The sequence below is a fragment of the Phoca vitulina genome, unplaced genomic scaffold, assembly GCF_004348235.1.
Source record: "Phoca vitulina isolate PV1807 unplaced genomic scaffold, GSC_HSeal_1.0 scaffold12, whole genome shotgun sequence".
In the NCBI taxonomy this organism is placed as follows: Eukaryota; Metazoa; Chordata; class Mammalia; order Carnivora; family Phocidae; genus Phoca; species Phoca vitulina.
In genome coordinates, this window is record NW_022589715.1 from 22,887,917 (window position 1) to 22,915,125 (window position 27,209).

The following is a 27,209-nucleotide window of genomic DNA, read 5'->3' on the forward strand; positions in this document are numbered from 1 at the left end:
AGGAGGGTTCCCCTTTCTCCGCATCCCCGCCAACATCTGTCATTTCCTGACTTGTTAATTTTAGCCATTCTGACTGGTGTGAGGTGGTATCTCATTGAGGTTTTGATTTGGATTTCCCTGATGCCGAGCGATATTGAACATGAAGTTGTGCTTCTAATGCCAAGCAGAACTTCCAGAATTCTTCAGGCCACCGTGAGTATATAGGTGGGAGCTTTGCAAACCTGTCCCCCTCTTGGACAAGCACTTCACCAATCACATCTGGTCTTTGTACATAGATAGCTACTGTCACCACTGCTCTGTATCAATTCTTAGGGCAGTGGAAAAGTAGAAGCTCTAGTCTGTGGGTCTAGGAGAACTTTGGAAAGTTTATCTTATCCACACCTTTCTCCTTTCATTCTAAAAATATTTTATGGGATGATGTGTCCACTTCTATGGGAGAGTTAAAACAAGACATGTATGAATCTGTTCTCGAGATGCTTATGATCTAGTGCAGGTGTCAACAAAATTCTTCTAAGGGACAGATAGTATTTTAGGCTTCCTGTTCATATATGATCACTTCTTTCTTTTTCTTCTCCTTTTCTTCCTCCTTTCTTACTGCCCTTTAAGAATTTAAACACTATTCTTAGCTATCTGGACATACAAAAGCAAATTGTGAGGCACTTTTAACACATAAGATGTGGTTTTTTAATCCCCGATCTAGTGTAAAAGACAGGCATGGGCTCATAGACACAGATAACTAAAACCCAGGGGCATACTGTGAAGTGGAGAGAACAGAGCTCTGGAGTCAAAAGACTCACCTGCAAACCCAGTCTCTTATAAGCTGCATGACCTCGAGCAGCTTCCTTGTCCTCTGAGTCTCTGGCCTCCTAACCTGGACAATGAGAATAGTAACAGACCTTCCTCAAGGGGGTGATTTGAGGATTAAGTGAGATAATACATGTAAAGTTCTTGGTATAACACCTGGCGCATAGTATGTGCTCAGTAAGCTCTAGCCACTGTTGTTATATTAAGTGCCATGTGATAAATGGTGCAGGATGGGATGGGAGTCAGAGGAAGGAGCATTCTCTTCAAGCTTGGTCCCTGGGGAGGCTTTGCACGGATGAAGTGACCTTTGAACTAGGGCCTGAATAGCAGAGATGGGAGAGAGAGCACCCAGGTAGAGAAGAATGCCTTTCCTGAGAGGCAGGGAGGAGCAGGTGCCAGCAGACTCTGAGGGACACTGACAAGCCGGTAAATGACAGCCCTTTGGAAGTCATTACAGAAACACACAGACAAGTGGCCTCCAGAGAGATTTGGCTCCAGAAGCCTTTCCCTGAAGGAACCAGGTAGGAATTTGCCAGTAGCTGTGTCTGATGGCATTCACTTAGCTGTGGACTCCCCCTTACCCCTGAATGAAGACATGATATGCAGCAGGACGGACCCTTCACCAAATGCATGACCTTGGGGGCAGAGTGCCCACCCCCATTCCACTACCACAGCTCCTGGAATAACACACCTCTGCCTCATGCCTGCCAGCTAACCACTGGGTGCACTTTCTGAGAAGTGGTTCTCCAGTAATGCCCAAATTGCACTGCATAACCAAAGGCCCTTAGAGGAGACTCCTATGCTAGCAAAAGGAAAGACTCAATCACAGGGAGTTAGTCAGCCATGGAAGCATGTGGGGTTCACTCCAGAACAGTCTACTACAGAGGTGCCCGCTTGTCTGGTCCCAGTCCCAGACAAATCTCATTTGCAGAGATGGAAGATTCCAGACATTTTATCCTGTCTTTTAAACATTTGAGTCACTTAGCCTCAATTCTGATTCTATATCTTTCTGATGATAATTTGACTTTCCTCATGCATCTGCCTATAAGGAGAGAAAGCAAAGACTGCAAGATGACAGCAACTAACTCCATAACTGTTGGAAAGCTCATTGTAAATTTGGGTTTATACATCAATCCTTGTGAACTTGGTTAACATTAGTCAGTATCCTTGGACCTAATCATCTCTGGGACAATAAAAAGACAAATTTCTGGGTCTGGTCTGGGGTAGATACCCTAAGAGACCCATGAGGCTTTTCTCCTTCTGGTACCTTCTAAACTTCTATATATACATGTTGACCCTTGACCCATGCCTGCCCATTCAGTCTTCTATACTTTATAGTCTTTCAAATTCACTGTCAAGTTTGGTTTGTGAACATATAACCATGTGCAATTTTAATCAGTTGTAGAAATAACTTTTTGTATTATTTCACATATATATTTTAATGCACATACTTATTATATAGTAAAAATCTGCCAAATAAATTGTAGGATTGGGCAAGAATTTGCTTAGGAGTTGCCCTTTTGAAAAACTTTTCTTCCAAATATCATCTCTTGGTGCCTCTTTCAAAGACTGAAAGTAGGGAATATCTAATGATATCTCAGACATCTCCAGGAAAATTCTTTATTGGCCCATAAGAGAATTAACACTGGCCTCTGGTTTCTGCTGGAAAATTCAGGGTGTTGATATGACTCAAAGCAGAGTTAAATAGCTGGATGATGGGGGAAAGCTCACATTCACATTACTTTTATTTTATTTTATTTTAAAGATTTTATTTATTTATTTGATAGAGACACAGCGAGAGAGGGAACACAATCAGGGGGAGTGGGAGAGAGAGAAGCAGGCTTCCCGCTGAGCGGGGAGCCCGATGTGGGGCTCGATCCCAGGACCCTGGGACCATGACCTGAGCCGAAGGCAGACGCTTAACGACTGAGCCACCCAGGTGCCCCTCACATTACTTTTAAGAAATGAATCTGTTAAAGTCACAAAATTTATTACCAGCTGGCCCCAGGCAGCAAGCTGAAATACCATGTCTTGATGCTTTGTAACTGATACATGGAAGTCAAGTCTTTGGACAATGGGTGATGGGGTAGGGAGGGGAGAGGTACAGAATAAAGTCAGTGAGGCCATGTAGATGGAGAATTACCCCAGTGTAGTGTGTACTTCTCAACTTTTAGGTGAGTAAACATAGCTTCATCTAAGCAATAAATTCACACAAATAGAAGTCTTACAACAAATGTTTAGAGGCAACATAACCTTAACATTAAAGGTTGCATTCTATAGGAAATTACTTTTTTTAATCTTTATTTTTTACTGAAGTTTTTAGTTTCTTTAAGTAATCTCTATACTCCACATGGGGCTCAAACTCATGGCCCCGAGATCAAGAGTCTCATGCTCTTCTGACTGAGCCAGCCAGGCGCCCCTACATTTTTTTAATCTTTATATTTAGGATGTTCTAGGGGAATTTTTACAAATTAACCAGGACATAATCTAATGATAATGATATGTGAAATAAGCACAGAAAGAAAGGATCTCCACTCCAATCAAAAAGTCTGTCTATATTCTCCAGATTTTACTCTTCGCCAACCACACCTAATGGCCTGCTCCTTGTCCTCTTAAAGACCTATGTCTTCCTTTTTTAAAAGTACTGATGTCCGATTCTCAGGCCCCCGAGATTCTAATGTCATTACTCTGGGGTTCAGCCCCAGGTGTTGGAATTTGTCACAAGCTCCCAGATGACAGTAATGCAGCTGAGGTGAAGAGGGACTAGGGCAGGGTGAGTGGGGTTAAAATTTAAGTCTCTGTCTGAGGATAGAGCTAGAATTCAGGTCACCTGGTTTTCAGCTCTTTCCAGGGCCTAAAAGGAGAACCCCCTCTTCTTCTCACATCCCAGGTTTAAGTGTTGGAAAGCCTTGGCTGTACTTGGTAGCTTGCCCCCGTGACACTTTCTACCACTCTAGGTATTAACCAAACAGTGGCTTCTCTAATTGTATCTGTGGCCGAGTTACAAGTCACAGAAAAGGCCTCTGTTCCAGACCCTCTTTGCGTGACAGGGAACTGCTTTCTGGGACATGTGACTCTTCAAGGTTCTGTTCGGCTCCACCCCAGCCACAAGAGGGGCACCTGGTGCCCACCCCCCGGTCTGGACAAAATCCCTGCGAGTTCTTTTCCAGCCCAAAGATTTTCTTTCCACTTGACCTCCTTCTCCAAGTCTAATTCCCCACTTTCTGAAGCCAACCATGGTATAAAGGTCACTTTGCAATGAGTTCGTTGGGATTACACATTAACCACTTTATCAGGCTTCCGAGAAAGTTTTTAAGCCAGGCTCTGGTCAAATTCCTTTTAAAGAGCCCATGCCTTTATTCCTTCTGAAAAGTGGATACACATTTTATTATGGAAAATTTAAATTTAAAAGTAGTATGTAGTAGAATGAACCCCCATGTACCCATCACCCAGGTTCAATGGTTACCAGCTAACTCACGGCCAGTCTTGTGTCTCTATCCCCTGCTTGCCAGGTCTCACTCCAGGGTTTCTGATTGGCCCCCCACACACACTGGATCACGTTGACACGAATCCCAGACACACACCGTTCCATCTGCAAATATTTCAATGTGTGCTTCTAAAATTTAAGGCCTCTTTCTTCCTTTCTTTCCTATTTTTTTATTGTGGTAAAATACACTTAACATAATGCTTACCATCTTAGCTATTTTTTAAGCATGCAGTGCAGTGATTTTAAATACATTCAAAATGCTGTACAGCCATCACCACCATTCATCCTCATAGCTCTTTCAACTTCTAAAACTGAAACCCAGTACCCATGAAACAATGACTCTCCTTTCTCCCCCTCCCTCCAGCCCCTGGAAACCACATTCTACCTTCTGTCTCTATGATTTTGATGACTCTAAATACCTCATAGGAGTGGAACCATATCGTATTTGTCTTTTCATGACTAGCTTATTTCACTTTGCATAATGTCCTCTAGGTTCATCCGTGTTGTAGGATATGCCAGAATTTCCTTCCTTTTTAAGGCTCAGTAATAGTCCATTGTATGCATATAACACGTTTTGCTTACCCATTCATCCATTGGCACACACTTGCTTGCTTCCACATTTTAGCTGTTGTGAATAATGCTGCTGTGACTATGGATCTTGATCCACAGACCATCTTCAAGACCCTGTTTTCAAATATTTGGGTATTATTTCAACCATAATACCACTGTCACATCTTTTTAAAAAATGACACTAATTCTTCATTTTTAAAAGTTTTTTATTTTTTTGTGGGAGAGGGGCAGAGAGAGAGGAAGGGAGAGAATCTTAATCAGGCTCCATGCCCAGCACGGAGCCCAACATGGGGCTCAACCCCAGGAGCCCAAGATCATGACCTGAGCTGAAATCAAGAGTTGGATGCTTAACCAACTGAGCCACCTGGTGTCCCTAATTCTTTATTTTCATGGAATTATCTAGACAGTGTCTGTATTTCCCAGATCATCTATTTTTAAAAATATAATTGGTCCAGAGGTGCCTGGGTGGCTCAGGTAGCTTATATATGTATAAAATTGGTCCATATACTGCATTTGGGAGATAGGTCTCTGAAGTCATTTTTATTCTACAGGTTCCTCCTCTATTTTTCTCTCACAGTTGTTGTTACTGCTAAAGAAACAGCATCATTCGTCCTATAGGTTTTGCACCTTCTGGATTGCATTGTGTCTCTCTGATGGGGTTTAACATCTATATTTCTCATAAAGTGATGGTGGGGTCCAGGCTTGTCTGATTCCTTTCTGCCTTTTTCAGAAGACTATTTCACAGAGGGCAGTATCTGCTGCTATCAGGAGGCCCTTCCAGACCCACTGATTTTTGTGTGTGTCTGTGATGGTCCTAGACTCTGATGGTCATTGCTTAGATTGTTCTCAGTATTTTTAAACACACTTAAGCCCCACCATTGTCTCTTTTCCCCAGTCATTTCCTCCTAGCTAGACTTCTCCCAAAGTGATCGGTAAGACCTCACTACTCTCAAGCAGGAGGGAGCAAGCATTTAATGATGGTAAGGGGACACCAGTGAGGAAACAGTGGTCCCTGTCCTCAAGAAGCTTGATGTCTATTTGGGGAAGCAGGTATATATCCAAATAACCAGGAAACATGATTGACTACAATTAATTGTTTATTTTAGCCTCTGAGCCCCAGAAGTCAAGAACTTTACCTAGAACGGTCTATAGCAGAGTTGCCTAGGTCCCACTCAGGTATTCTGAAGATCGTATTTATTTATTTATTTGGCAGAGAGAGAGAGCACACAAGCATGGGGAGCAGCAGAGGGAGAGGGACAAGCAGGCTCCAGCTGAGCAGGGAGACTGATGCAGGGCTCGATCCCAGGATGCTGGGATCTTGACCTAAGCCCCTGGGATACTGACCTGAGCCAAAGGCAGATGCTTAACCGACTGAGCCACTCAGGTGCCCCCCACCCCCGAATACTCAGGTATTCTGATGTAAATTGGTCTAGGATAGACCTAGACATCAAGGCTTTAAAAGCATCTAAGGTATTTTTCTGTGCAACCCAGTTTAAGAATCATTATCCTAGGATAGGGGTTCTTGAAGTGCTGTCCCTAGATCACAGCATCAGCATCAGCATCACCCAGGAACTTGTTAGAAATGTCCAGATTCTTGATGCTCCTTCCCCTCTACCCGAGACCTATGAAATCAGAAACTCTGGAGTGAGACCTGGTAATCTGTATTTTCCTAAGCCTTCCAGCGATACTGATGTGTGCTTAAGTTTGAGAATCCTGTCCTCAGTGTTTACTATTGGAGAAATAAACAGAATGACTGGGAGAGGTTTGAGAGGAAGTGACCCTCTTGCTGGGCAGTAGAGAATGAAGGGGTCAGATCTGGAAAACAGAGACAAAAGAGGACATTTCACTGTATGGATCCATGACCCTCAAAAGCTGGGAGCTTGTTAGAAATGCAGAATCTGGGACCCCACCCCAGACCGGCTGAATCAGAATCTATATTTTAACAATATCTCCACATTATTTGTATGTACATTGAAGTTCGAGTGAGACACTCTGGTATAGAGTATGTACTCCAATTATAAAAATCAAAGATACAAAACCAAAAAATGGCCATGTTAGGAAGGAGACTGTGGAGATATGGTTCTGCTCTTTCAGCTGGTGTCCTCAAAGCCATGTTTCCTCTGGTACAAGGAGAGTGAGACCCATGTGCACAGAGCTGCTTATCTGCATTGGGATCCCAGACAAGTCCAACTATCCCTGAGTGACACAGTTCTATATGATTCAAGAGCAAGGGCTCCTCAACCCTCAGGGCACAGTCACACAAACTGGGAACTTTCATGGCCAGGCCACCCTCCAGAAGGGATGACCATCCAGGCATTCATGTTTTACAAAATCTCTCTGGGCAATTCTAATCGGCAGCCAAAGTTGAAAACCATTGCTGCACATCTTGGGTCCTCCATGTTTCCATGTTCCACTCAAGGTAAAAGTGAGCTCAATGTCTAGTAGTTGCCATTAAAAACACAAAATTAAGTTTCAGGGCACAGGCTCACTGTTCCAACATCTGCATTCCCAAAATAGTTGCAAGGAGGACCTGGAGAGCTGTTCCTAGTAAAGTTGTTGAGTATCCTGGAATTTTTTGAAATCAAGTTCTCCAGGGATGCTGGTAGTAGGAGACTAGCTCTGATATTGCCCTGAACTTGGAAATAGGTAACTTGGCTTTTCTGCAGACTATGCTCAGGTAGATTGATGTCCTTGTCTGTTTGTATGTAGAGCTAATGTTTTGTGGGGACCTAACAGTACAAATAGTTGAAGTTCTGGGAGGCAGAGAGAACTGATTGTCCTTGCTATCTGGAGTTAATAGAGGATGTTTCAAAGAGAAGGTGTGCTCTCACCCACTCCTTCTGGGTAGAGTTAACATTTGTATAGGCAGAAAACTGAAGAACAGATGTCATGGCAGAGAGCTGCCTGAGAATGTCCACCCAGGATGTTTATGAGACAGTGTAGAGAGCAGTCAACCCAAGTGGCCCCGTGCACTGAGATACATCACACTTTTGGGTGGATAGGGCAAGGCTGTAGAGTAGCAAAGAGTCTTCAGTGGCAAGGTGACAGTATAATTTATCTTGTGTATTTTAGAGAAAAAACAGGGCAATGTGATTGCTTGCATGGGAGAAAGACTCTCAGGGACAAGGTAAGCATCTTCTCAATCAAAACATTTGGACTTATCCTTTGATCTCTTCCTTACCAACCCTTATATTAATACCACTTTTATTTTTTAATTTTTTTTAAAGATTTTATTTTTATTTGACAGAGAGAGCACAACCAGAGGGAGAGAGAGGGAGAAGCAGGCTCTCTGCTGATTAAGAAGCCCGATGTGGGACTCGATCTCAGGACCCTGGGATCATGACCCGGGCCGAAGGCAGCCGCTTAACCGACTGAGCCACCCAGGCGTCCCTTAATACCACTTTTAGAAAAACTTTGTATTGGCTTCATTCAGACTTGGATCTACCATAATTTAGCTGATGTTTCCCCAAACAGATTTTCCCATTTAAAAAAGTCAGCTACACTTAGGTAAATCCTGAGGCAAGTGTGTGTGTGGTCTCCGCTCCAGCCCCCATGTTGTAGGTCTTCACCTCCCAAGCCTCTTTTAATCCAACCTCCCATCCTGTGTCCATTCAAGCCCCTAAGGCCCTGCCAGGCACCTGGTTAACTGGTCTCAAATCAATGTATTAAATCAGGAAGTTAGGCATTCATAAGTCAAAGTACTCACACAATTGTGTAAAGAGGAAATCTGACAAAGGAAAAAATATCCAACCTCACTAGTAATCAGAAGAACGCAAATGTGGTATAAATTTTCAATTACCAAATGAACAAAAGTGAAAAAGAATGACAATACCAGGGCTTGAGAGACTTCAGAATAATATGAGGTTTCCTGTACATTGGTGGAAGTGTCAACTGGCAGAAGCTTTCTGGAGAACAGTTTGGCAATGTATATCATACACTTCAAAATGTACAGACACAGCAGTTCCACCTCTGAGAGTTTATCCTAAGGAATTATTGAACAGGGCCAAGGATATTCAAGCCAGCCTTATTTATAATAAAGAATAATTAGGGGGCACCCAGGTGGCTCAGTTGGTTAAGCATCTACCTTCTGCTCAGGTCATGATCTCAGGGTCTTGGGATCGAGCCCCACATCAGGCTCCCTGCTCAGCGGGATGCCTGTTTCTCCCTCTCCCACTGCCCCTGCTTGTGTTCCTGCTCTCACTATTTCTCTCTCTGTCAAATAAATAAATAAATCTTTAAAAAAAAAAAAAAGGAAAGAAAGAAAACTTGGGGGATGACTGGGTGGCTCAGTCGGTTAAGTGCCTGCCTTAGGCTCAGGTCATGATCCCAGGATCCTGGGATCGAGTCCCGTGTTGGGCTCCCTGCTCAGTGGGGAGTCTGCTTCTCCCTCTTCCTCTGCACCCCCCCATTCATACTCATTCTCTCTCTCTCAAATGAATAAATAAAATCTTTTAAAGAAAAATTTTTTTCTTTTTTTCTTTTCTTTAAAAGATTTTATTTATTTATTTGACAGAGAGATAGAGCCAGAGAGCACAAGTGGAGGGAATGGCAGAGGGAGAGGGAGAAGCAGCTCCCTACTGAACAGGGAGCCTGATGTGATGTGGGGCTCGATCCCAGGCCCCTGGGATCATAACCTGAGCCTAAGGCAGGTGCTTAACCATTTGAGCCACCCAGGCGCCCTCAAGTGAATAAATAAAATCTTAAAAAAAAAAAAAGAATAAATTAGAAATAACCTAACTGTCCACCAAGTGAGGGTTATTCATATCAATTGTGGTCCATTCATGCAATAAAATAAATACTAAAGAGCCTTTAAAATGATATATTTATAGATATTAGTAGACATGAAAGAATGTCCAATAGGTATTATGTCCTTATGGTGTCATTAATGTAAAATTGTGTGTGTGCACATGTACACATGTACATTCATGCACACGGAGATCTATAATAATAGTCATGGAGGGGCGCCTGGGTGGCTCAGTTGGTTAAGTGTTGGACTTTTGATTTTGACTCAGGTCATAATTTCAGAGTCGCGGGATCGAGCCCCGCATTGGGCTTCACACTGGGCATGGAGCCTGCTTAAGAGTCTCTTGTCTCTCTCCCCCTCCTCCTATGCCCCTCCCCCCCAATACACAAGCGTGCTCTCTCTCTAAAAATAAAATAAAATAATAATAATGATAGTTGGGGTGCCTGGGTGCCTCAGTCGTTAAGCGTCTGCCTTTGGCTCAGGTCATGATCCCGGGGTCCTGGGATCGAGCCCCGCATTGGGCTCCCTGCTCACTGGGGAGACTGCTTCGCCCTCTCCCTCTGCCTGCCACTCCCCCTGCTTGTGCTCTCTCTCTCTAATAAATAAATAAAATCTTTAAAAAATAACAATAATGATAGTCATTGAAATATCAACCGTGGTGTCCTGTGGTTGGGAGATCTTTCAAAGCCTCTATTTTCTTATTTTTTATTGTTTCTAAAATTACAAAGGCAATATTCTTTATTTTTACATTAATAGCTGACACTAACAGAATGTGCATTTTGTGCTGGTCTCTGCTCTAACTGCTACCTACTCTTATTATTCCTGAAGAAAACAAAATGATAAAGTCCAGAGCTGAGAAATGATGGAGCTAGGACTCACAGCCTTGTCTGGCTCTACAGGCTGCCCTGTTCCTACAATAATTAAACCCAAATACAGGGAGAGTCTCTTAGCCCCTCCCCCACCAGCAGACCCACTCCTCTCCCCAGACTCATTGTCAGCCATTGGCGGGTAGCCTTCCAAAGCTTCTGCCAGGCACTTTTAGACACGTGTGGCCAAACACACGGATGTGTGTGTTTCTTTTTTTATAAAATGGGATGGTATTGTTTATCCTGTCATAATGCATAGTTCACCCTCATACTGTTCACCCCTGAGGGGTATTCTGCAGCAGGGATGTAGGGAATGCTTGTGACCATGCCCCTACTGGAAACTGGCAGTTTCCAGCTTTTCACCTTCACGAACAAAGCTGCAGTGAATATCCTTCTCTACATTCTACAGTATGCAAATATGTAATGATATTTCTGTGGTAATTTCCTAGAAATGGAACCACCGCATCAAAAGACATGCACACTAAATGTTGAAAGCAGCTGCCCAGTTCCCCACACCAAGACTGTGCCGCCCCACTCTCACATACAGCGTAGACATACATGCTACACTATGGACGCACATCCACTAATCTTGCACCCACATCCCCATGTTTTCACCAGCACCGGAAGTCGCCAGTCTTTTTCATTTTTGCCAATATGAGAAATGAAGAATGTCATTCCATTTGCAATAATTTAAATGTCCTTGATTCCTAGTAAAGTTGAAAGTCTTTTGGCCATCTTCATTTCTTTCCAGAATTGTTCACTTTTTCAGTTGGGTAATTTGAGTTTTTCTTATTGATGTGAAGGAGTTGTGTTATAAATACCAGTTTTTTGATGCCCTGTGTGTTGTATTTTCTCACTGTGTTACATTTCTTGGAACTTTGTCTTATTTTGTCATACAGAAGTTTTAGTTTAGTTTATTTTTATGTAACAAAAGCTGCCCATTTTTTTCCCTTGTGGTTTTACATCTTGTTTAGGAATTCTTTCTAGACAACCAAGAATATAAGAAGACTCTCCTGTATTCTCTTCTAGTGTATTTGCATTGTTGTTTATACATTTTAAATTATTTATTTTAATTGTGGTAAAATATATATAACATGAATTTTACCGTTTCAACCATTGTTAAGTGTACGGTTCAGTGACCTAAGATACATTCACCTAAGGTGATGGAGTGACCATCAGCACCATCCATCTCCAGAACTTTTTTCATCTTGCAAAACTGAAACTCTCTACCCATCAAACAGTAACTCCCACTCCCCGCTCCCCTCAGCCCCTGGCAGCCACCGTTCTATTTCCTGTCTCTATGAATTTAGTTACTCCAGGTCTCCACAAAAGTAGAATCACGCAGTGTTCATCTTTTGTGCCTGGCTTCTGTCACCTAGTGTAAAGTCTTCAAGGTTCATCCATGTTGTAGCATGTGTCAGAATTTCTTCTCTTTTTAAGAGTCAATAATAGGTCCATCATAAGATTTAACTTTATGTTTAGACTTTAATTCATGTAGAATTTAATTTTGTGTTTGGTGAGAAGTAGGTGGCAGGTAAGTTTTTTTTATTTTTAAGTTGTTCACCTTTAAACAACTCCTCTATCAAAACCTAAATTCCCATGAGGGCCCAGGTCTGCTTCTGGACTGTTGTTCATTGATCCCTTTGTCTATATCTGGACTGGAATCAGGCTCCAGCTTTTTTTTTTTTTTAATTTTATTATGTTATGTTAGTCACCATACAATACATCATTGGTTTTTGATGTGGTGATCCACGATCCATTGTTTTTGTATAACACCCAGTGCTCCATGCAGTACGTGCCCTCCTTAATACCCATCACCGGGCTAACCAATCCCCCCTCTCCCCTCCCCTCTAAAACCCTGTTTGTTTCTCAGAGTCCATAGTCTCTCATGGTTCATCTCTCCCTCCAATTCCGCCCCCCCATTTTTCCCTTCCTTCTCCTAATGTCCTCCATGCTATTCCTTATGTTCCACAAATAAGTGAAACCATATGATAATTGACTTTCTCTGCTTGACTTATTTCACTTAGCATTATCTCCTCCAGTCCCACCCATGTTGATGCAAAAGTTGGGTATTCATCCTTTCTGATGGCTGAGTAATATTCCATTGTATATATGGACCATCTTCTTTATCCATTCATCTGTTGAAGGGCATCTCGGCTCTTTCCACAGTTTAGCTATTGCGGACATTGCTGCTATGAACATTGGGATGCATATGGCCTTTCTTTTCACTACATCTGTGTCTTTGGGGTAAATACCCAGTAGTGCAATTGCTGGGTCATAGGGTAGCTCTATTTTTAAATTTTTGAGGAAACTCCACACTGTTTTCCAAAGTGGCTGTACCAACTTGCATTCCCACCAACAGTGTAAGAGGGTTCCCCTTTCTCCACAACCTCTCCAACATTTGTTGTTTCTTTCCTGTCCATTTTTGCCATTCTAACTGGTGTAAGGTGGTATCTCAATGTGGTTTTGATTTGGCTTTCCCTGATGGCTAATGATGATGAACATTTTTTCATGTGTCTGTTAGCCATTTGTTATGTCTTCTTCAGAGAAGTGTCTTTTCATATCTTCTGCCCACTTTTTGACTTGATTATTTGTTTTTTGAGTGTTGAGTTTGAGAAGTTCTTTATAGATCTTGGATACCAGCCCTTTATCTGTAGTGTCATTTGCAAATATCTTCTCCCATTCTGTGGGTTGCCTCTTTGTTTTGTTGATTGTTTCCTTTGCTGTGCAGAAGCTTTTTATCTTGATGAAATCCCAAAAGTTCATTTTTGCTTTTGTTTCACTAGCTTTTGGAGATGTATCTTGAAAGAAGTTGCTGTGGGCGATGTCAAAGAGGTTACTGCCTATGTCTCACATTGAGGTCTTTCATCCACTTTGAGTTTATCTTTGTGAATGGTGTTAGAGAATGGTCGAGTTTCATTCTTCTGCATGTGGCTGTCCAATTTTCCCAGCACCATTTATTGAAGAGACTGTCTTTTTTCCATTGCATGTTTTTTCCTGCTTTGTCAAAGATTATTTGACCGTAGAGTTGAGGGTCCATATCTGGGTTCTCTATTCTGTTCCATTGGTCTGTATGTCTGTTTTTGTGCCAGTACCATGCTGTCTTGGTGATCACGGCTTTGTAATATAGCCTGAAATTGGGCAACGTGATGCCCCCAGCTTTGTTTTTCTTTTTCAACATTTCCTTGGCGATTCGGGGTCTTTTCTGATCCATACAAATTTTAGGAATGTTTGTTCCAGCACTTTGAAAAATGTCATTGGAATTTTGATCGGGATGGCATTGAAGGTATAGATTGCTCTGGGTAGCATAGACATTTTAACAATGTTTATTCTTCCGATCCATGAGCATGGAATATTTTTCCATCTTTTTGTGTCTCCTTCAATTTCTTTCATGAGTGTTTTGTAGTTCCTAGAGTATAGATCCTTTACTTCTTTGGTTAGGTTTATTCTGAGGTATCTTATGGTTTTTGGTGCTATTGTAAATGGAATCGTTTCTCTAATTTCTCTTTCTACAGTTGCATTGTTAGTGTGTAAGAAAGCAACTGATTTCTGTGCATTGATTTTGTATCCTGCCACATTACTGAATTGCTGTATGAGTTCTAGTAATTTGGGGGTGGTGTCTCTTGGGTTTTCCACATAAAGTATCATGTTGTCTGTGAAAAGAGAGAGTTTGACTTCTTCTTTGCCAATTTGAATACCTTTTATTTCTTTTTGTTGTCTGATTGCTGTTGCTAGGACTTCTAGTACTATGTTGAACAATAGTGGCAAGAGTGGGCACCCTTGACGTGTTCCTGATCTTAAGGGAGAGGCTCTCAGCTTTTCCCCATTGAGGATGATATTTGCTGTGGGTTTTTCATAGATGGATTTTATGAACTTGAGGAATGTTCCCTCTATCCCTATACTCTGAAGAGTTTTAATCAGGAAAGGATGTTGTATTTTGTCAAATGCTTTTTCTGCATCAATTGAGAGGACCATATGGTTCTTCTCCCTCCTCTTATTAATGTGTTCTATCACATTGATTGATTTGCGAATGTTGAACCACCCTTGCATCCCGGGGATAAATCCCACTTGGTCGTGGTGGATGATCCTTTTAATGTATTGTTGGATCCTATTAGCTAGGATTTTGTTGAGGATTTTGGAATCCATATTCATCAGGGATATCGGTCTGAAATTCTCCTTTTTGATGGGGTCTTTGCCTGGTTTGGGGATTAAGGTAATGCTGGCCTCATAGAATGAATTTGGAAGTTTTCCTTCTGTTTCTATTTTTTGAAACAGCTTCAGTAGAATAGGTATTATTTCTTCTTTGAATGTTTGGTAGAATTCTCCAGGGAATCCATCAGGCCCTGGACTCTTGTTTTTTGGGAGGTTTTTGATCACTGCTTCAATCTCGTTACTGGTTATTGGCCTATTCAGGTTGTCAATTTCTTCCTGTTCCAGTCTTGGCAGCTTATAGGTTTCCAGGAAGGCCTCCATTTCCCCAGATTGCTCAGTTTATTGGCATATAGTTGTTGATAATAATTTCTAATAATTGTTTCTATTTCTTTGGTGTTAGTCGTGATCTCTCCCCTTTCATTCATAATTTTATTAATTTGGGTCCTTTCTCTTTTCTTTTGGATAAGTCTGGCCAGTGGTTTATCGATCTTATTAATTCTTTCAAAGAACCAACTTCTAGTTTCATTCATCTGATCTACTGTGTTTCTGGTTTCTAATTCATTGATTTCTGCTCTAATTTTAATTATTTCTCTTCTAATGTGTGGCTTAGGCATCGTTTGTTGCTTTTTCTCTAGTTCTTTAAGGTGTAGAGTTAGTTGGTGAATTCGGGATTTTTCTATTTTTTTGAGTGAGGCTTGGATGACTATGTATTTCCCCCTTAGGACCGCCTTTGTAGTATCCCATAGGTTTTGGACCAATGTGTTTTCGTTCTCATTGATTTCCATGAATTGTTTAAGTTCTTCTTTGATTTCCTAAACATTCTTGAGCAGAGTGGTCTTTAGCTTCCAAGTGTTTGAATTTCTGCCAAATTTTTCCTTGTGATTGAGTTCCAGTTTTAGAGCATTGTGGTCTGAGAATATGCAGGGAATAATCTCAATCTTTTGGTATCGGTTGAGACCTGATTTTTGACCCAGTATGTGGTCTATTCTGGAGAAAGTTCCATGTGCGCTTGAGAAGAATGAGTATTCTGTTGTTTTAGGGTGGAATGTTCTGTAAATATCTATGAGGTCTATCTGGTCCAATGTATCATTCAAAGCTCTTGTTTCCTTGTTGATTTTCTGCTTAGACAATCTGTCCATTGTTGAAAGTGGAATATTGAGGTCTCCTACAATTAACGTATTGTTATCAATATGACTCTTTATTTTGGTTAACAGTTGGCTTATGTAGATGGCTGCTCCCATGTTGGGGGCATAGATATTTACAATTGTTAGATCTTCTTGTTGGATAGACCCTTTAAGAATGATATAGTATCCTTCTGTGTCTCTAATTACAGACTTTAGTTTAAAATCTAATTTGTCTGATATAAGAATTGCTACCCCAGCTTTCTTTTGAGGTCCGCTGGCATGGAAGATAGATCTCCATCCCTTCACTTTCAGTCTGGATGTATCTTTAGGTTCAAAATGAGTCTCTTGTAGACAGCATATGGATGGGTCCTGTCTTTTTATCCAATCTGCAACCCTGTGCCGTTTTATGGGAGCGTTTAGGCCATTCACGTTGAGTGATTATTGAAAGATATGAATTAATTGTCATCATGTTGCCTGTGAAGACGTTGTTTTTATAGATTGTCCCTGTAAATTTCTGTTGTAGATCACTCTTGGGGTCTTTCTCCTTTTATAGAACCCCCCTTAATATTTCTTGCAGGGCCGGCTTAGTGGTCACATATTCTTTCAACTTCTGCCGGTCGTGGAAGCTCTGCATCTCTCCATCCATTCTAAATGAAAGCCTGGCCGGATAAAGTATTCTTGGCTGCATGTTCTTCTCATTTAGTACCCTGAATATGTCTTGCCAGGCCTTTCTGGCTTGCCAGGTCTCTGTGGTTAGGTCTGACGTTATTCTGATGTTCCTCCCTCTGTACGTAAGGAATCTCTTCCCCCTAACTGCCCTTAAGATGGTTTCCTTGGTTCTAAGATTTGCAAGTTTTACTATTACATGCCGGGGTGTTGGCCTGTTTTCCTTGATCTTGGGAGGGGTCCTCTCTGCCTCTAGGACGCGAATGTTTGTTTCATTCCCCAGATTAGGGAAGTTCTCAGCTACGATTTGCTCAAATACATCTTCTAGTCCTCTCTCTCTCTCCACTCCCTCCGGGATTCCAATTATTCTGACATTGGAACGCTTCATGGTGTCACTTATTTCTCTGATTCTGTTTTCATGGATTCTGAGTTGTTTTTCCCTGGCCTCCTCTTTTCCCTTTTTATCTATTATATTGTCTTCCAGGTCGCTTATTCTCTCTTCTGCCTCAGTTACCCTAGCTGTTAGATTATCTAGATTGGATTGGATCTCATTGATAGCATTTTTAAGTTTTGCCAGTTCACCTTTTATTTCTGCCCTTAGAGACTCTATGTTGCCATTAATTGATTTCTCCATTCTAGCCATTGTCTTCACAATTGCTAGCCTGAATTCCATCTCCGACATCTTGGTTATATCTGCATCCATTTGTAAATCTGCAGCATAAGTCATAATCTCTGAGTCTTTTCTATTTTGGGGGCTCTTCCTCCTAGTCATTCTGTTGATGGGTGTTTGAGGGAATGTATAGAGTCCAAATTATTGACCAGAACCCAAGCAAGATGCACCTGTTTTCTTGGGACCTTAGGGTTGCTGGCCTCTTGTTTTCCCAGCCTGTCTTCTGCGGGAGGGGCCTGCCGCGCTGTTACTTAGGCAACCCTGTTTGGGCGGAGTTGCCCTGCGCCCCTGTGGCGGGGCATGGGCTCAGCGGGAATCAGATTTTGGGGCTTTTGTTCTCTGGTGGCTTTCCCTGGCGGCTTTCCGCGTCTCTTCTGCAAGTCAGAGCAGAGGAGACCATTTCCAACCCTCTGCCTCAGAGCAGAGAGACCGCAGTCTGTTCTTCAGTGAGCTCTCCAGGCCACACCGTCCCTGTTTCTGTCCGTGCTGCTATAAACTGCAGTGTCCTGGGTTGTGCGCCCCTCCGCAGCGCTCCCAGTCCTGCCTCCAGGTCGGGGCACGTCTCTGCCCTTTGTGCTTCTAAAACCGCCAGCCACTCCCAGTTCGCTGGTACGACCCCGCCATTCCGGGTTTCCGCCCCAGGGGCTGCCCTAAAGTCCTTTCCCTGCCGCTACCGGTCTGAGAGTCTGTGCCCGTCCGTAGCGCGCAAGGCTGTCGCTCACCAGAGGTGTAGGATCCCCACGGCCCGGCACCCTCCTGCTGCCGTTTATCCTGCAATATCTGCCCGCAGAATCACGGCTCCCCGCTTCGTACCTCAAAACCAACCGCCTGCGATATTCTGCTTGTAGAGATCCAGATCTTCTTACATCTCAGGCTGGTTTCGTGGGTGCTCAGAGTGGTCTGGTAGATATCCAGCTCAATTCTGGGGACCAGTTGAAATAGGGTCCCCTACTCTTCCACCATCTTTCCCCCCCCCAATTGCGAATCCAGGCTCCAGCTTTTAGGCAAGTTTCTCTATCTGCTAACAGCATAGCCGTCCCCATTCTTCTTTTTTAGACATTCCCCAACCATTTTCGAACATTTACTTTTTCAGAAGAACTTCAGAATTAGTCACATGGTCCAAAACTACTCTTTTGGGATTTTGATTGGAATAGCTTGAAGCTACCCACTGACTTGGGGTTGACGTCTTGCAAAACGGAGCCTGCTGGCTGGGTGCTCCTGGCAGCTCTCCAGGCTGTCTGGTGCCGCCCTCTGCTGGGCTGTCTCAGGCCTTCCCACTCGGCTCCTCCACCCAGCCTCTGATTCTGTCCTCTAGAAAGAACAAATTCCTATACATCCTTGGTCTAATTTCTTTCCTTCCCCAGATGACATATGGATTTTAATATGAACTCTGAGAACCAAAGCCCAGAGTGGACTTGTAGAATCCCCAGGCCCTGCAGCAGAAGCTGTGGGGAAATACTTTTTTGTCAGGAACGCTTTCTTTGCTCCCCACAAACCACACCCCATAAGGCAGACACTGAACACAGGTGTGACCGGCCCTGAGTAGCCAGGCTCCAGTTGATAATTTTTTTTAAACAGCTTTATTATTATAGGTTATCATCAACTTCCCTCATTTTAAATGTACAATTAAATGATTTTTTAGTGAATGTAGAGTTGTGCAACCATCACCAAATCCAGTTTGGGAACATTTCTGCCACCCCCAAAAAGACCCCTCATGCCCATTTATGGTCTTCCTCTGGAATGTCACTTTGCCCTGAGCACAACAACATCAGGAGAAGTGAGGGGGAGAGTGGGAGGGTTCCCAAGATTCTCTGCCTGTGAGTCTAGCACCAGTGTCCCAACAACATGCAGCGCATGCACATGACTTGCCAGCTATCACCCCTTGCCCCAAGGAGGCCTCATGGGGGCTGCTCCTGAGGGCAGTGGCCACGCTGAGCCCCATCCTAACCCCTTCCAGGTGGATAAAGTTTGAAGAAAAGGTAGAGGAAGGAGGCGAACGCTGGAGCAAGCCCCACGTGTCCACACTGTCGCTGCACAGCCTCTTCGAGCTGCGGACCTGCTTGCAGACGGGGACGGTGCTGCTGGATTTGGACAGCGGCTCCTTACCACAGATCATAGGTGAGGCAGGGACCGCCGGGGCCCCAGAAAGCCATGGCAGCCTTGTGCCCACACCTGGTCTGTGTGACGCCCGCCTGATTCTGTGGACACCAGGCTCTGGGTCTGACACTCCCAAGACAGCGGCACAATGGCTCCAGGTCTGGGGCCCATGTAAAGCTCATTCTCTGAAACGCCATCCTGCAAGGGAGCAAAAAGGAGAGGGGCTTCCTAGCGTTGTCAGAGATAACCTATTGCCATGGCAACCTGTTTCTTGTCAGAGTAAAGGGATCATCATTCATCTGTAGGAAATTAGCTCTCATTTAGTGGAGCGGTGAAGGGAGACAATAAGGCTGGCCTTATTATCCCTAAAACGTTTTGCCGATTTTGTTTCACTACATTCAAATTTGCCACAAGTATTTTGTCCCAAATGCTTTTCTAAAAGGAATTCATGTTAGGACTAAAACTATCGAACACAGAACTTTTGTGCTTCTTAGGCTACTTCATTGACTTTTCACAATAGTGCCGATAGAGCACAGAATTGTATATACACACACACAGACGCACACGTGTGCACATACCCAAAGGCCTGTGACCTGCTCCTGTTTCCACAGTTTGTGGCAAAGCTGGGACTATTTCCACGTCTCCTGCCTCCTTTAGTCACTTTTAATCCCACTGATAATAGATGAAACTGAAGACGCCCACACTCCTGGTCCTTCTGTCCCACATAGACGAGGCATGTCTGTTCCCCACTTAGATGACGTCATTGAGAAGCAAATTGAGGACGGCCTCCTGCGGCCCGAGCTCCGGGAGAGGGTCAGCTATGTCCTCCTGAGGAAACACCGTCACCAAACCAAGAAGCCCATCCACCGCTCCTTGGTTGACATTGGAAAGTCTGTCTCCTCCACCACCAGTGAGTTGGGCCATATGCTGGTGGGCAATGGGCATGTGGGGGCTGGTGTCAAGTCCCAGGGTCTGGATGAGCCCACCTTGGTGGCTGGAGAGTCTTGGCAACGTGGAGGCTTCCTGAACTTCGTGATCCTGGAGAAATTCTGAGGTTCTGGGGATCCCTCAACCTCCTTCTATGGCAGGCCTGCAGAGACCTCAGCCATACCCCAGTGTTGTCCCCAGCAGCAGAACAGAACTAGTCCTAGGAAGAGAGCTGGTTCTCAGCCTGGGCTGCACATGGCGATCACCTGGGGGTATGAAATGTCCCAGTGCCTCAGCCTCACCCTGAGAGCTGGATTCAGTTGATCTGGGGGATGGCCTGGGAACAGGAAGTTTAGAAAGCTCCCCAGGAGATTCTCTTGTGTGGTTAGGATTGCAAAATGCATGTAGAGATGGCATGTATGTGGAAAGAGCTTGAAAGTCTCCCACTGAACCCCCAAGAAGAGCCAAGAGCCTTGGCAGAAAATGAAGCACATCAAGGTGATAGAAGGTTCTGGGTTCATCTCAAGTGTGCCAGGGCTTGTAAATCTGGCAGCTGTGTCACTGTGATTGACAGAGCCTGGGGCCATTAGGGAGAGTGGATTGTTCCAAGCACACATCTCCAACCTGCAACTCTCCACTCTTGATACTGCAGAGTCGAGATGCCTAGACGGTAGCCTTGCTGAACCTGCCAGATAAATGCAGCAATCAGAACAAAGTCGATGAGGTTGCTAAAGAAGGAATCTTAAGGAATCTCTTTAGATGAATTGTTTAAAATGGAAAGTGTTTAGCATATGATAATAACAGCAGGTGTAGAATCAGACAGCATGTTCCAGGCACTATTCTGAGTGCTTCGCATGTATTAACTCACTTCATCTTCACAGTAACCCTGTGGCTAGGTACTGTTCTTGTTATCCCCATTTTACAGATGAGCAGCCTGAGGCACCAAGAGATTAAGTTACTTGCCTAAGATCACACAGCTAGTAAGTGGTGGAGTCAGGGATGAACCCAGCTGTCTACGACACCTGCTGCCTATTTAACAATTGTGTATCTATCTCATTCTCAAGAGTACAAATATTTTCTCTGTAATCTTGTTCAGACTGTTAACTTACTCAAAAGCAAAATATAAAACAACCAAAATAGGCTTTCTTCCAGAAAGGGGAAGAGACACGTCTCAAGGCCCAGCTTTGTTCAGGTGGAATGACTGGAAATGTAAGCCATGCTGATGGCAAGGCTGCTGATGCCAAATCCCTTCTGTTCCTCCTCCCAGATCGCAGCCCGGCCCGGAGCCCCGTGGCTGGTCCGAGCCTCCACCACTCCACCGAGGACCTGAGGATGCGGCAAAGTGCCAGTTACGGCCGGCTGTGTGAGTGTGTTCTCAGCAGCTGCCCATGGCGGCTGGGGAATGCCAGCTTCCGTAAGCTTTCGTGGGTGGGGGAGATAAAGGCCAGGACCTGTCTAGAATTCCCAGGACAGGCATCGGGAGAAATCTAACCTTCACCCCAAACCCGGGCTGTCTTTGGGGCCTAACTTACTACCCTAAGTGTCTAGGTAATTGCTCTGACAGATGCAACTCTAAATCAAATGCTGGCATAATCAGTACCCAATCCTATGGTGCTAGGCATTTTTGTCTTAGTCTGTACCTTTGTTTCCCCCAGAATGGTCATCAGTCCCATTTTTGGTAAGAAGTCTTCCTCGAAACTGAATTAGAAACAGGCTAGGGACTTTCCTCTGCCATGCCTCGATGACAGCCTTGTGCACCACGACCATGGGATGCTGGCAGTCACAGCCCCCCCACATCCTGGGAATGGGTGAGGGTACTTGTGAGATGAATGGTCACAGACAGGGCTTTTCAGGCAGTTCATCAGGGGGAACACACAGGTGAGCTGTGAAGCAAAGAAAAGAGATAATCTGCAAAATGGAAAGAAAAGAGTGAGAAGAGTATGTTCCTTTAAGTACTTTTACTAAAAGGCCAAGATATGAATAAGTTATGTCAGCTGTGCCCTGACCAGGCCCAAGGAATGATTTGGAGGGCAGTGTGGGCCCTGGCCAAGGGCTCAGCTACAGTCTTTTCTCTCTGTTGTTGGTGGCCCCGGGTCCCCAGTCTTCCTGGCCTTGGTTATTCCACATAGGGATGCCAGGAGGCAGCAGGCAGCAAACGGCTCTGGGGCGAGCCTGCCTCCCAGTTGTTCATTGTGTCTGAGATCACCGTTATGGCCAACACTGCGGTGAAGGAAGCCTGAAGAAAATGTCCTGTGTGCACACCATCCCACCCTGGGGTGGCCCCTGGAAGGCTCAAAGAGGAGACACGCCTGAGTCTTGGAGAATAAATAGGGGTTTTCCAGGAGCACATGGTAGGGTGGGGGCGACACAGGAGAGGGGTGTTCCAAACAAAGGAAACGAACAGCAGAAGGAAGGCACTGTGAAGGGGGCGGTTCACTTCATGAGGAGGGCAGGGCCTGAGGGCAAGAGAGTCAAACTGAAGAGGGCCCACATGCCCTGCAAAAGGACCCTCCCTGCCTCTACTGTGAAGGTAATGGGGACCTCTGAGTTTTAAGCAGAGGCAAACCATGATCCCGGTGCATTGAGTTTAAGGTGCCAGGTGGGGCTGCCCAGTGGATTCTAGGGCTCGAGAGAGAGGTGTAGAGTGGAGACCCAATCTGCACATCCTCAGCCCAGGGTGGGCATGAAGCAATGGGGGATGGAGGAGGTGAAGCCTCTGCAGGGAGTGAAGGCAAAGCAAGGCCCTGAGCCCAGCAGGTGAGGATCCTGGATACAAATAAGAAGAAGGGAGCCAAGAGAGGGCAGAGTTCTGGCAGCTAGAGTATGCCACAGGCCACAGAAAGCCAAGAAATAACAGGTCTGAGAGTGCCCATTGGATGCGGCTGCTTCTGGGGAATGAGAGCTGACTTTCTCCTCCCTCAATGGGGGAAGGAACCATTGGGCAGTTCAGATAATTTGCCATCACTGTTCTCCCCACAAGAGAGCCCCGCCTTCCTTCCTTCTGCCAGCCAAATCCTTGACCATCTTGCAACACGCACATGGGTCCTGGGGGAGTCCAAGTCCAAGCTCAGTGACACCTGGCACCTCACCTGATAATGTGTCTGTGTCCCTCCCCTCCTTCAGGGCCTGGCGCAGAGCAGACATCTCGGTCTCTGCCCAAGGGGGCTGGGCGGAGGGGTAGCGAGCAGCATACTGAGGAGTGAGAAGGGAAGAGAGAGAAGAAGAGGGAGCAGAGGCTAGCTCCAGGGGCTGAGGGATGAGGGGGAGGGGGTCTTGCTTTGGTTATGAAGCCAGGAGAAGCATGTGTAGGGACCAAGGGAAAAGGACTTGCAAGAGCCTGACTTCCCCTTCTTTTCCTTCTCTCCCAGGTCACGCCCAGAGCAGAAGCATGAATGATATTTCTCGCACCCCAAACACAGACCAGGTAGACCCTACACTTGGCTGCAGTGAAGGCCCAGGGCAGAAAGGCGCCTTTGGTTTCAGGGGCAGGGAGGCCCTACAGACAGAACTTCACTCCCATGAGGGAGTAGGAGTCCCCAGGAAGGACCCGGGTGGGGGCTCTGGGCTGCCTTGGTGACTAGCCAGCCCATCAGTCAGGTACTGACCAAGCCCCATATGCTGGTGCCATGCCAGGCACTAGGGGGAGTGAGGGACAGAGAAGCATATCAGATGAGGGGCCAGCCGTCCCTGAGCTTGGGATTTGTTGGACAGAGAAGACCAGCACACAGTCTCACCTCCTCCATGGCTGGACACCCATTGTGGAAGAGCCGACTCCCATCTGCTTGGGCCGCAGGGGGCTGGGGGATGAGGCCTGCTGTCCAGCAAGCCTGGGCTCTCTTGTCTGACCCCTCCACTCACACTTCAGTTGAGCAAAGTTGCCACCCATCAAGGAATGTCTTAGGGATCCAGTCGTTGCCTGTTCGCTTGGTCCTGGTGTTAACCCATTTTGAGTCTTCTCATCCAGAAATAGGGCAAAGTATTTGGTTATTTCAGTCTCCTGAGAAATGCTTGGAGAATTTAAAGTCAGGCCTTCACAGCAATCTGGATGAGAGCTAAAACCACTGATGAGAGTATCCATGGGCATCTTGTTTCCCCTCTCCCTGACCAGCGGAAAAACAAATTCATGAAGAAGATCCCCAAGGACTCAGAAGCCTCCAACGTGCTCGTGGGCGAGGTGGACTTCCTGGACCAGCCGTTCATCGCCTTCGTGCGTCTCATCCAGTCAGCCATGCTGGGAGGAGTGACTGAGGTGCCTGTCCCCACCAGGTGAGGGCCACTGAAATCTGACCCCCCTCACCTGCTTGAGGGAAACCAGCTGTCCATGTAGTGGGCACAAAGGGGTGTTGGAAACACCCCTAAAATATAGAAGGAAAATCAGTCAATTGCTGGGGAGGGAAATCTTCTGACTAGGAGAGAGTTTTAGAGTTAATTTAAAATAATCATAAAAAAGAAGGAGCTGAGACAGACACCGTTGGCTGGGCTTGGGCAACAAGACAATGGTGAGGATGCTCAAGGGGGAGCTGGTGGAAGCGAAGAAGAGATGTCTTTCCAGAGCAAATACGGGATTCAAAGGAGGGAAGGGACAAGTGTGTGGTCAATTCATGAGTGAAGAATGAATAATGTCCAGGGCCAGAGAGTCCCTCTCTTCACCTGCTTCAATTTGTCCTTCTTGCTTCCTCCACCTCCTCCTCCTTCCTCTTCTTTGCAGATTTCTGTTCATACTGCTTGGACCTTCTGGGAGAGCAAAATCCTACAATGAAATTGGCCGTGCCATTGCAACCCTCATGGTAGACGATGTAAGTGGTAACGAGAAGCATGTACTCCTGACTGTCATGGCTCCTGCATCTAGCACTGGGCCTTCATTCATTCACTTATCCAACAGGCCCATTGGAGCACCTACTGTGTTGCCAGGCTTGTGCAGGGCGCTGAGGATTATGAGAATCAGGGGGCCGTCACTACCCTTTAGAAGCACCAATCAAGGGGAGGGACAGACCTGTAATTCTGAAGTGAACCACATGCTAACTGTCCTGGCAGCCAAGCGAGGCTTCACACAGGAGAGGGCTTTACACTAAGGATGAGCAGGAGTGAGGTCGACCCTGCACAAGCCTAAGAGGCAGGCATTCCAGATGAAGGGAAAAGGAGCCAAAGCTTGGAGATGGAGAAGCTGGATAAAAGTGGTTCAACTTAGGCTCAGTGTAAGAACTTCAAGAGCAGGAGGGGAGCCCGAGATGACACGGAGCCTGGAGGCACAGCCTAGAGCTCTCTCTGTCCCAGGAGTGAATGGGAGCCTAGAAGATGTTCAACACAGGCGGGATCTGTACGTCAGAAAGAACGCCCTGAAGACATCTGGAAGGATGCAGCCTAACCTTCCAAGGATGAGGCGCTAGGAAGTTATAATCAGATCTAAAATATCTTGAGATTCTGGGACTGGGCTCTGAACAGGTTTTCAAATGAGCTTGCTCCATGCCAAACTGAAAGCAGAAAGGTTAGGTGATTGAGCCAAAGACCTACGGCTAGGACACGGAGACCTGGCCTTCAGGTCTTCGCCCAAGGCCCGCTGCTCCCCACTGTGCTGAATTTCACCTGCAGGGCTCTGTCCTTCCTTCCCTACAGACAGAGAGTAAGCTGGTAGGAGTAAAGGTTCAGAGGGATTTTCTCTGACACTATACGTGATGTGCTCCCAGGAGGTGGCTAAGAAGCAGACCTCAGCAAGATGTCCCCTTCCTCTTCCCTTGCCAGCTCTTCAGTGACGTGGCCTATAAAGCCCGGAATCGGGAAGACCTGATAGCAGGGATTGATGAGTTTCTGGATGAGGTCATCGTCCTTCCTCCTGGAGAATGGGACCCAAATATCCGAATTGAGCCCCCCAAGAAGGTGCCCTCTGCTGATAAGAGGTGTGTGTGTGGATGGAGAGGTGGCGAGGAGGGAAGTGGTTCAAAGGGAGTTCTGAGTCTGTCCATGGCTTTTCTGGTCAGCATAGACGGGTTTGTGGTATTTCTTCTCCTGGTGTCATTTTATTTCTTAAAAAAAAAGAAAAGAAAGCAATATGCTGCATGTGAACATCTGTAACATCTGGGTGCCCTGTGCACGGGTACCGTGACATCATCTGCATCTGTCTCCGTCTTTTAAGATATTTCATGATTTTTGTTGGAGAGGTAAGAGGTGTTGTTGGGACAGTTCTAGAGGGCCTAAGCTCGTCCCAGGATTGGGAGCGCCATCGTCCTCTGCCCCCTTGCTCCTTACAGGAAATCCGTGTTCTCACTGATGGAGCTAGGCCAGATGAATGGCTCTGCAGGGGGAGGCGGCGGGGCGGCTGCAGGAGGCGGCGGCGGAGGCTCTGGCAGTGGCGGCGGGGCCGGCGGAGGGAGCAGCGGGGATGACGGAGAGATGCCAGCCATGCACGAAATCGGGGAAGAGCTTATCTGGACGGGAAGGTGCCCACCCCAGGCCTGACGGTGACGCCAGCCAACCTTTAGGCTTGTCTCCTTCTCACCCAGCTGCGGGAACCTTCCCCCCGCTCTGCCTGCAGCGCCCCCTCCCGGCCGTGGGGTCTGGCCACTGCACTCTTTTCCTCCCCACGCCCTCAAAACCCCTCTGCATCTGGCGAAAGGGTTGTGGCAGGAGAAGGGAAGTGGGGCCCAGCACTGGAGTGGAGGCACCCGAACTTTTCTCTAGACTCTGTTCCTGTTTGAGTCTTCTAGGGCTGTCCTAACAAAGTCTCACATTCTAGGTGGCTTAAGCAATAGAAGTTTTCTCTCACAGTTCTGGAGGGTAGAAGTTCCAAATCAAGGCATTGGCAGGGCCAACTCCCTCTGAGACTCTGGGTGGCATCCTTCCTTCCCTCTCTCCAGCTTCTGGCAGTGGCCGGCCATCCTCAGTGTCCTTGGCTTGCAGCGGCGTAGCTCCAGTCTCTGCGTCTGTCCTCACCTGGTGTTCTCCCCTTGTGTCTTCCTGGGGCACTTTGCTCTTCTTCTGAGGACACTAGTCGTATTGGATTAGGACCCACCCCCATGACCTCATCTTAACTTGATTACATCAGCAAAGACCCTATTTCCCTATAAGATCACATTCACAGGTACTGGGGTTAGGATTTCAATGTGTC

At 45.7% G+C, this 27,209-nt stretch overlaps 1 protein-coding gene across 1 annotated transcript in view; it reads left to right on the forward strand.

Annotated features, from left to right (window-relative positions):
- Nucleotides 1–27,209, forward strand: part of SLC4A5 (solute carrier family 4 member 5) — an 82,774-nt gene that overhangs the window by 27,601 nt on the left and 27,964 nt on the right. The window contains exons 4-11 of the mRNA XM_032410657.1: nt 19,041–19,201; nt 19,935–20,090; nt 21,375–21,470; nt 23,476–23,531; nt 24,216–24,373; nt 24,816–24,903; nt 25,847–26,001; nt 26,353–26,541. Coding sequence (XP_032266548.1) covers nt 19,041–19,201; nt 19,935–20,090; nt 21,375–21,470; nt 23,476–23,531; nt 24,216–24,373; nt 24,816–24,903; nt 25,847–26,001; nt 26,353–26,541 — 1,059 coding nt within the window. The remainder of the gene's footprint in view (nt 1–19,040; nt 19,202–19,934; nt 20,091–21,374; nt 21,471–23,475; nt 23,532–24,215; nt 24,374–24,815; nt 24,904–25,846; nt 26,002–26,352; nt 26,542–27,209) is intronic.